The following is a 10,289-nucleotide window of genomic DNA, read 5'->3' as shown; positions in this document are numbered from 1 at the left end:
TGTAATATAGTAACGAAGCGTGCTTCCCTATCAGCAGAATGGTGAGCATAAAACACATTCAGGGGGAGAGACGCCATTTGATAAATATATTTCGTTGGCAGCGGTTATTTTGTTGGCTATGAGAAGCAGGGATAGCAATCCAAATGTTTAACCAAGTTTCTTGACGAGGCGAATAGAAATGCTTTTGTCGCTGTGTGTATATCTTCCGGGCATTTGTGTTTCTTTTCACTACCATCAGTAAACTAGATCACAAATCGCCAGCATCAGAAATTACCACCCTTGATTGAAACCCAATTAGCTGTGTGAACCATTTAATCCAAGAGAGGGAAAGCACATTAAACCTGCTTAGCATGTCACTTATATATCTATATACACACAAATCTACATATACATATTGCATCCCGCACCAAATCTAGTCCAGCCCAATGTAACCAGTAAGAAATCCCCGATTTCCCCCCTGCACCTTTTCAGCGATACATTTGGCGAGAAAATATTCTTGATTGTTTGCTACAATTGTTAGCCCCTCCCTGGTAGCCTGAGATTGGCGGAGTGCTGGATTTGAAAGGCTGTGATTGGAAGTGGCTGGATTCGGTTGGCGTCATTGCTAAGTAGCCCATTCATCTATGCATTTGGGCGTTGGACTCTGCATGTTATTAGCGCTCAGGGAGATTTCTCCATTTTCCCCCCTTGTCGAAAAGCAAAAGCTACAAATCTAGGATCTTTTTATTACCATTGCAACGTGGCCTTTTTCGCCCCCTTTTTCCTTGCTGCTCTGCATAAGGTTTGATTGCAGAGAACTTCGACTTTTTTTTTCCTAGGGGTGTGATCCGGCTTTTTCCCCCCCTCCACTCCTCCTTCTGTCTGTCCGTCCCTGTGTGTGTGTCTGTGTGTGTGTGTGTAGCATTGAAAAGCCAGGCGTCTTTGTTCGCTTTCTTTCTTTCGCTGGCTGGGAGTTTCTTTGTTGTACAAGCATGGGAGCCCAATTCTCCAAGAACGCTGCAAATCGCGAAACTGTTGCTGAAAAAGCTGTGGAAGCTGCCGCCGGATCGCCTACTAAAACCAACGGACAGGTTTGTATTCATTTTGATATAGATTTAGATATTCCTTGGATCGTTTTGTTGGAGGTTCGTGGAATGCGGGGTTTTCACCCAGTAACTTCGTTGTAACAAGAAATGTGGGGAATCGTTGTAACAAAGAGTAGCCTCGATATGTGGGGCTCGATTGATCCTGTTCGCTGTGTGATTTGGATCGTTTGGTTAGATTGTTAAACGAAGTGGTCGAGACGGGGGGACGATTTCACTCCGCCGTGTCGGTCGGTGTATGAGAAAGGGTCAGCGTTGAGATTGTAGATGTCTTAAGCGTGGAAAATAAACATGTTAAATGGGCAATGGGGCTCGTGTGTCTGTGACTTCGCGGGACGAGGGTTGATGGAAATCAAGTGTTGCTTCGATGTGGATTTTGCCGAGCAGAGGTTACATATGTTGAGAACAATTGATATTTTAAGTCGGGGTATAGTAGTAGGGGTTGAAGATTCATCTCGCCTGGCCGGTGGTGTAGATGCATTTGTAATGCGAGGTGGATGTACTTGGCAGTGAAGTGATTGAAACACCTTTTCGAGTGGAGTGGGGTTTAAAAGGCGCGTTCCCCCCTGCAACCGGCAAACGCGGGCTACTGGCGTGATTGCCTCGCTGTGTCTCTTTGTGAGAGTAAGAGCACACTAAGTCCATCGTGACTGCGGGGACAACGACTCCAATCACAAAATCGTCCAGTCGCCCCCAGTAACAGGAGCTCGGTTTTGGTTTCTGTGTGTATTTGGTTTTGGTTTTGGTTTTGGTTTCTGTTTTTACCCCCACGTTGTTAGTTGTGAGTGAACAGGTCCTGCTCGGCTGATCCAGGCTGGGACTTCGATTGCCTGCCATCGGCGCCCGGAGCCGCCAGTGGTCCGGGGCTCAAGCTGTGGTCAGGCGCGCCTCCTAGTGGCAACCCGGCTGGGCTTAAACCTCCCTCCCTCCCTCCCCCCACACTTTCCAACACGGGCAGATGGCATCGCTGCACGTGAGCACCCAATGGGACACTTGGACAAAAGTCCTCCCTCCCCACCCCCACATCGCTGCTGCTTTTCCAGTTGCAAAGGGTACTGCTTTGTCCGTGATGATCGCGCATTAGAACGTACAAATACCGTCCACGACAGTGGCTGTTTTAAAATGGGCGTCCAGTGCCCTTTTTTGCTGCCTTCAGTGCAACTGCAAAGTGTCCAAAACCGTGCAATGCAAAGGGTCCAATACCGTGCATAATCATGGCCCGTTTTTTAAATATTGCTTCCCTCAATGCCAAAAATCGGGACAGTTCGAGCAGGGTGGTTGGGGAGACAGAGAACAGTTCAGTGGCGGTGGCTGCTATTATTGCTAGATCTTGGTTTATTTGACATAAAATACGGTGTTCATTGTTTGTGGAGGACGGGAACCGGCATCGAACCTGCTGCTCCCAGGTTTTGCCCATGACCTTGTTGGCTGCATCCAGGGGATGTGCCCGTTTCACACACAGCCCATGGACATGGTCCTGACAGCCCAATGGTCCTGACAGCCCAGGCTGCAGAAACAAAGCGCCTCTCCTCCTCCTCCTCCCCCCTCCTCCTCACTACAATACGTAAGCAGTGTCGGGCCATTTTGTGTACATGTCGCTTCTTCTCTCCTGGGTGTTTTGAATAACCCACCATTTTGTTCTGTGTCTCTCTCTCTCTCTCTCTCGCTTTCTGCGATCCGCAGGAGAACGGCCATGTGAAGGTGAACGGAGACCCCTCCCCTGCGGCAGCCGCCGCTGCCTCCTCCGCCTCCGAGGAGCCCGTGGAGAAGGAGGAGGTGCAAGCGAACGGAGCGACCCCGGCCGAGGAGACCAAGCCCAAGCCCCAGGAGGAAGGGGGAGAGGCGGCAGCAACAGCGGCCGCCGGCGGGAGCAGCACAGCCACCTCCACCAGCACCCCGGCCACCAAACCCCAGGAGGGCAGCGGGGAGGCGGCAGCGGCGGCGGCAGTGCCGGAGACCACCGCGGTAGATGGAGAGGCTTCGGGCAAAGCCGAGGAAGGGGCTAGCACAGCCACAGCAACAGCAGGAGCGGCGGCCGCCGCCAGCCCCACCAACAGCGAGACCCCCAAGAAGAAGAAGAAGCGCTTCTCTTTCAAGAAGTCCTTCAAGCTGAGCGGCTTCTCGTTTAAGAAAACCAAGAAGGAGACGGGGGAGAGCGGCGAAGGTGAAGCTGCCACTGCCGCAGCCGCTGCCTCCACTGACGCCGCCCCGGCCGCCTCTGCAGAAGGTGAGAAGGAGCAAGGGGCGGCCGCCGATGCGGGCAACGCTGAGGAGAGCAAGCCCGCCCCTGAGGGCGATGCCGCTGCAGCCTCCACCACCGCCGCCTCCTCCACTCCCGCTGCTCCAGCGGAGGCCAAGAAAGATAGCACTGCCTCGCCAGAGGCTCAGCCAGAGGAGAAGGCTGCCGAAAGGCCGGACGTACAGGAAGCCAAAGCTCCGGAGGAGCCCAAGGTCAGCGAAGAGAAACCCACGGCAGAGGCAACCTCGTCCAACCCAGCCCCTAGTGCTGAAGCATCTACAGCCGTGCAGGAAGCAGCACCAGCAGCAGCACCAGCAGCTGTCGCAGCCCCAGAGCCAGCTGTGCCAGAGGAGGCACCATCCGAGTCTAGTCCAGCACCAGCCACCGAGTCGGTAGAGCAAAACCAATAAAGAGCCCCAAACTGGAGTAATAATCAAATGGACCTTTTTTCCATGTTTGTTTGTTGGAGTGGTGCCAGGTACTGGTTTGGAGAACTGTCTGACCAGGGATTTTAAAGGCTTTTTTTTTTTAATTTTAAAAAATCCCAGCGCATTCATTCTGTTACCACCATTCCAACAGGCAGAGATGAGCCCCAAACCTCGCTCTGTCATTTTTTTTGCATCAGTATTACTGTTTTTGCATATTTTGCATCATTTTATACAAGTTTAATTTTTTTTGTGGTCAATATATGGACACGTCCAATGGTGTGGATAATCTGGGTGGGTAAATCCTGGGTGAAATGTAAATGAAGTAATATTAAAACCACAATGCAGCGGTGTAGTTGCCAAGCAAATGTGCCACAAATTAATGATGTAAAGGATTAGACTTTTAAAACAAAAAAATCACATCTTACAAAAGTTATACCATACAGTTTACAACACTAAATCTTAATACAAGAAAACAAGGAAATCTGTATCAAAATCAATAGTTTTAGTAATACATTTAAATCATAGAAACCTTTCACTTATCTCATTTTTAGCTGTACAAGTCAACGTGATAAGTAGAAGAAGGAAAAGTTGTATAGGCGTTATTGTTTATTGCTGGTTCATGACCTTAAAAGTGTAATTATGTATTACAGCAGGGTGTTTTTAACTGTGATTATGTATAAATGAAAACTTAATATCAAGAAGCACATGAAGTTTGCAACTCTTCACCCTGCCCATTTTGTAAAATTGCAGTCATCTTGGAAGATCTTTCAAAAACTTTTAAATGAAAAGCTGTGATAAGTGGAATGGTTGCTGTTTATATACTGTTGTATGTTTGGTTACAGCAGTCAATGCTTTTTTTTCAGTCTTTGACAATTGGGAAAACTCTTCAGATGCAATGCGTTTTGTGTAGCATCTTGTCTATCATGATTTTTTGTAAATACTGGAGAAGCTTTGACCAATTTGACTTAGAAATGGAATGTAACTTTGCTTACAAAATTGCTATTAAACTTCTCTGCTTAAGGTGTTCTAATTTTCCGTGAGCACACTAAAAGCAAAAATAAATGTGAATAAAGTTTCAACTTTAGTGTTTTTTTTAAATTCTGTTCATTTTGTAGTTTTGGGGGAGGGGGGGGGGGTGTTCATAGTTACACAAAATGGTAGGCTTGTAGATCAGTCCACATCACAGCTGTGGAGGAGGAAGGTGCAAACAGAAGGTAGAAAAGATGAATCAGTTGGGATGCATAAGTGTTTGCTTTATTCACTTGCCTTCTATCGATCACCATCTTGCTATTTTCTCTCCACCTTATTTCGATACACTTTCTGTGCACCCAGAAAATGATGGGTTGTTTATATAATCCCTTAACTCTTGCTGCTTTTTATGTTCAAGCTTTTAAACATGGTGGAAATCTGATCCAAACATTGATAAGAAGCCAGTAAGTATCTGAAGATTTAATCAGTGGCTAAAATTCAATGCCATTGTGTTGAATATTTACACTGCCCTCCAGCAACAAACAGGTTTCACTTGTGTTAATGGTGTTAATTAAATTTTTTATCTGCAAATTATACAGTTAGTTGATTTTTAGTGCATGAATCCTTTGGAAACCAATTTGACAAACAATTTTTTTTAGTAAATTCAAACCATTAAGTAGGAATTCATTCTTTTGGGATTTTAAGCAGAATTTACTGCAATGGCGTCATAAGGTCATAATGCACAGGAGTAGAATTAGGCCATTCAATCATGGCTGATCTATCTCTCCCTCCTAACCCCATTATCCTGCGTTTTCTCCATAACCTCTGACACCTGTACTAATCAAGAATGGAAGATTTATAAATGCCAATGTTGGATGGCATTAAATTTTATGCAATTAACTTGTTGAAAAAAACCCATTTACAGGGTTTCAAGGTAAGGCATTGCTGAACTATCATTTTGGATTTCAACGTCGTACTGCTATCCTTTCAAATATTTAGTGCAAATTGAGGATGAAGGGGCTTTTCAGCTCCTACAGTGGGGCCATATTGATGGAGGGATTTTTTTGTTGCTCATTTTGTTATCTCCCCTTTGTATAAGTTGTTTCTATTCTAATTGACTTAAATTGGTGACATTGACACACAAATTAAACATTTATCTTTTTGCAAGTCTTTATTGACGCATGTCCTCAGACACACAGTTTCCGAATCACTGCAAATAAAGTTTCTGAACCACTGAAAATGAACCCATATTAAATGGGAGTAGGGAAGGCGGTGGAGTAGTTTTAGATGTGGTTTCAATCAGTTTCATGAATGGATGTAGAACTCCCCACCAATTCTTATTCCCTGCTGAGAACTTAACTTTGTAGGTGTCCATATGTAGCCAAGATTCAGAATTTGGAGCAGTGATGGAGAGGCTTGTGTGATGGTATTGGGATATTTTTCCCCCTTGCTCTCTCAATCCCAGTCTTTAAAATAGTTCTGGCACAACAGAGATTCAAAAGAATTGTTTGGATTTTTTTGGGAGATGCAGCTGGAAGATGAAAAGACATTAGCTTAATGAAGATAGGCATTTTCCACAGTAATTGGAAGCTAGGGTGGTTTCACCATCTGCAATTCAAAGAAAAAACTAAATTTTAGAAGATTGATCATTTCAAGGATATGTAAACATTTGTCAATGTAATCCCTGTAGTTTGCTTGTTTATACATTGTGTTTGAAATGTGCAATATTCTAACTTGTTTGCACATATTCAAATTAAAGTCGAAGTAATGGCTTGTTCAACAATCCTTCAAACCAATCTAAATGACTGAAAATGTATAAAAGGCAGCCAGTTCCTTGAAGGATATTGTCTCCAAATTTAGTCATGGCCATCATTGAACGTCTAGCACAATATTTATTTGATTACAACCCCATCCATTCTTGCCATTTATAAGTAGTTTCACTTCCCCTTGGATTAATCTACACAATTTTGTCTTAATTTTAATCCTGAACTGTGCTACTTGGTTCGCAACTCAATTTAAGATTTGATTTAATTGTTTTACAAAATCTGAATTTTGGCAACTTTTTCAGAGGGTGGTATGTACATTGAACGAGCTGCTAGAGGAAGTGGTCAAGGCAGGCGCAATAACATTTAAAAGAAACAAGACGGGTACATGGATGGGAATGTTTTGGAGGAATATGTGCCAGGCATAGGCAAGTGGGATTAACTTGGATAAGAAATTTGGATGATTTGGGCTGAACAGCCTGTTTCCATGCGGTATGGAAGTTAGATACAAAATGCTGGAGTAACTCAATGGGACAGGCACCATCACTAGAGAGAAGGAATGGGTGATGTTTGGGGATGGGACCCTTCTTCAGACATAGATCTTTCCTATCCATGCTGTATTGCGCTGACTCGATCATTTTTCAACAATTATTGTGGGCTTCCAGTTTGAGATAGAATGTGATTTTTAGTTTCCATATCGTGTTCTGTTGAGTAGCAACATGTTTTGCAACTTGATTCTGAAGTCAAATATTAACCTTCAAAAACCACATGAAATATTACACAGCTGATTTCATGGCTTGCATAAAGAACATATTCTAAATAAATGTCACAGACAAGCAGGTATTCAAGTGCCAAGACAGGACAAGTTGGATACGCTTGAACTGAGTTGAAGTGGTTATAATGGAACATTAGATGTCATAGAAACAGAAAATAGGTGCAGGAGGAGGCCATTCGGCCCTTTGAGCCAGCACCACCATTCATTGTGATCATGGCTGATCGTCACCAATCAATAACCTGTGCCTGCCTTCGCCTCATATCCCTCGATTCCACTAGCCCCTAGAGCTACATCTAACTCTTAAATCCATCCAGTGATTTGCCTTCCACTGCCCTCTGTGGCAGAGAATTCCACAAATTCACAACTGAGTGAAAAGGTTTTTTCTCACCTGTTTTAAATGGCTTCCCCTTTATTCTAAGACTGTGTCCACTGGTTCTGGACTCGCCCAACATTGGGAACATTTTTCCTGCATCTAACTTGTCCAGTCCTTTTATAATTTTATATGTTTCTATAAGATCCCCTCTCATCCTAAACTTCAGTGAATACAAGCCTAGTCTTTTCAACCTCATATGACAGTCAAATTAGAAAGATGTCAAGCACCCTGTTAAATATGGAGCTTCCACAAGGCTGCTGTGCAAATTTTATTCATTGACGAAGGGGAACCGTTGAAGTTTAATTTGAATTTAATGGTGCAAATTTTCTTGTTTTGAGGGCTGTGTTCAAATCTATTCAATTCAGGTTTACTGCCAACTGTGTCACGTTAATTTATTTTCCTGATCCCTTTGAATCCTCGATATACAACTGAACTTTAACACTGAGAAGATGAAAGGTGCAATAGATGAGGATGTTAAGAAATTCTTTACATGGAATGCTATTTCTAGAAATTTATATTAAACTTGCATAGAGAAATCATTTTTTTGATCTGTATTGAATATTCTTAAGTTCATTGCACCTTATGATGGGGACTACATGATTATTTTTCACTTTTAAGGAAATTGAGGTGCTGAGTGCTATTATGGTGAATACCAACTTGGTGAATGTTGCATTTCAAACAAAAATTCAGTGAAATATGCCAACTAGAGAGGAAGTTTCCCCAATATTTAACTAAAATCAAAGTGCTTTCCAACCACTGACGTGTAGGAAGCATAGTAATCACGGAAGCATGAGCTTCAAACAACAATGCGATGAGTTGGCGAAATAAAATATTCAGCAGGTCAGGCTGCATCTATGGAGGCGGTTCATCTGATCTTATCAGTCATGTTTTTCATGTTTTAATATTTGCAGATTTTTCAGATTTGTGATGTTTCAGCAATATGTTGATTAGGAAAGATTATCTTATTCTACTTGAGGAGCTGACAGGTTCAGATTATCTTCATGAACTCTTATTCCTTCCACAGATCATGGTCAAAGGTAAATTTACAACATTTCTGTTCGGCTATGTATTGATATGCCTGAACCTGCTGTCCCCCTCCTACACACTTATCCCATAGCTAAACCATCACTTGTGCCCTTGAGCTCACTCAGAATTGGACAGCCTTAATCCTGTTAACACTAATTTGATATCCCACAGATAAGATAGTTGATGTAATTAAGTCATAACCTCATCACAGTTGCATCTTTCGCTTTGGAAAGAGAAGGTGACTACTACATCAAAGCTGCTACTTTGACAGAAGTTTGCTTGTGCAGCAGGATATCTACAATACCCCAGCATTCAAACATGAGCAACAACCCTCTGGGATCTGAACTGGATTTTGGCTTAATGCATTTCTCCAGGTGGCCTCAACCAGTCTTATTTGGTGAAGCAAAAACTAGAGATTCATGTGGCACAGAGGACAAATGCTCTCACAACGAACAAGAATGGTACTGCCAGGTTAGCTCTTTAGATACGTGATCAGAAGCTAGGATTGATATGGGGAGGGGGTGGGAGAACAACTCGCTTCCAGATATTGGTATTGAGCATCCACCAATTTTCTAAACAATGCAAATGCAATTTTCTTAACAATTGGTTGCAGAATGAACTCAGAACACAGACCAGGAACGGTCATTTCGGTCCACAATGTTTGCTGATCATAATGCCAAATTTAAGATATCTTATTTTTAGAATGACTGGAAAAAATAAGGCAATCTGTCTGGAGCATGCTTGCTTGCAGCTGTGGCGTGAATCTAACAAGTTTAGTTTGAACTGATGCTAGTGGATCTTGGTTCCTGTCATATCTGTCAACCTAACCTGTTGCCACCCATCACCACCAGCTCCAATCCCCCTGTGCATCAACTGCTTCTCAGCAGCCTATTATGGCAACCCTCTCCAGCTGAGCCCAAATAAATACAACCATCACAACAAAATGGGTGTGGATGTTTGCTGCAAATTATTCTGTCTCGCACCTTGTGGGGGGGGGGGGGGGAGGGGGTGCATTCTTTGCAAATTAAAAAGCAAATTATTTTCATTTCTTGTCCTGCTCTCATTGCAACCTTTTATATTCCTTAATCTAAACTGCCCATACCTTTTTTTAATGAATTTGCTTTTTATATCCAATTTGTGAGGTGCAGAGAACAAAACCAACCCGTGAAAGGTGGAGATCAAGCAAGATGACTCATGATTCTAGTGGTGCTGGCTGAAAGAGAACAGAATAGTTCTCAAAAAAGATTTGAGAATAGCAGGACAAAAAAAAAAGATTATCTTGATTGTAAATTGTGAGGCCGGAGTTGTTGCTTTTCTGAAATGGCAGAATTAATCACTAAATCTGAAAGGCTTTGCCTACGTGGAAGATTATTGATTTTCCTCGAGTTTAATTGGTCATTTGAGGAACAGTACAGAGAGCTTAACGACCAGAGGATGGGTTAAGATAGCGAAGGGAGGGAGAATGCTCCTAATTAGATGTAATTCTGCCCGGAGAAGGTGAACCAGCCGAGGTTTAGGAAACAGCTCCGAGTGGTGACCTGCAAGGATCCTGATAAGTGAAGCTATGTTAGTTTAGAGATACAGCGTAGAAACAGGCTCTTCGGCTAGCAGAGTCCACGCAAGCTAACACTATC

General features: G+C 43.3%; 1 protein-coding gene across 1 annotated transcript; it reads left to right on the top strand.

The window, feature by feature from the left end:
- The first annotated feature begins 613 nt into the window (after nt 1–613).
- On the top strand, nt 614–4,828 carry LOC144590781 (uncharacterized). The gene is made up of 2 exons (XM_078395202.1): nt 614–1,070; nt 2,766–4,828. The coding sequence occupies exons 1-2, from the start codon at nt 972–974 to the stop codon at nt 3,729–3,731; spliced, it is 1,065 nt and encodes a 354-aa protein (XP_078251328.1). The 5' UTR covers nt 614–971; the 3' UTR covers nt 3,732–4,828.
- The last annotated feature ends 5,461 nt before the right edge of the window (nt 4,829–10,289 follow it).

This window comes from Rhinoraja longicauda, unplaced genomic scaffold (assembly GCF_053455715.1).
Source record: "Rhinoraja longicauda isolate Sanriku21f unplaced genomic scaffold, sRhiLon1.1 Scf000317, whole genome shotgun sequence".
Taxonomy (NCBI): Eukaryota; Metazoa; Chordata; class Chondrichthyes; order Rajiformes; family Arhynchobatidae; genus Rhinoraja; species Rhinoraja longicauda.
Note: the sequence above shows the minus strand (reverse complement) of the source record. Positions and strands in the feature narration are given on the sequence as shown.

Bases quoted from the DNA above. Each gene is read 5' to 3' on its own strand.
- LOC144590781 (XM_078395202.1), top strand. From the start codon at position 972: ATGGGAGCCCAATTCTCCAAGAACGCTGCAAATCGCGAAACTGTTGCT. The intron at 1,071-2,765 runs GTTTGTATTCAT...TGCGATCCGCAG, and splicing joins CTACTAAAACCAACGGACAG to GAGAACGGCCATGTGAAGGT.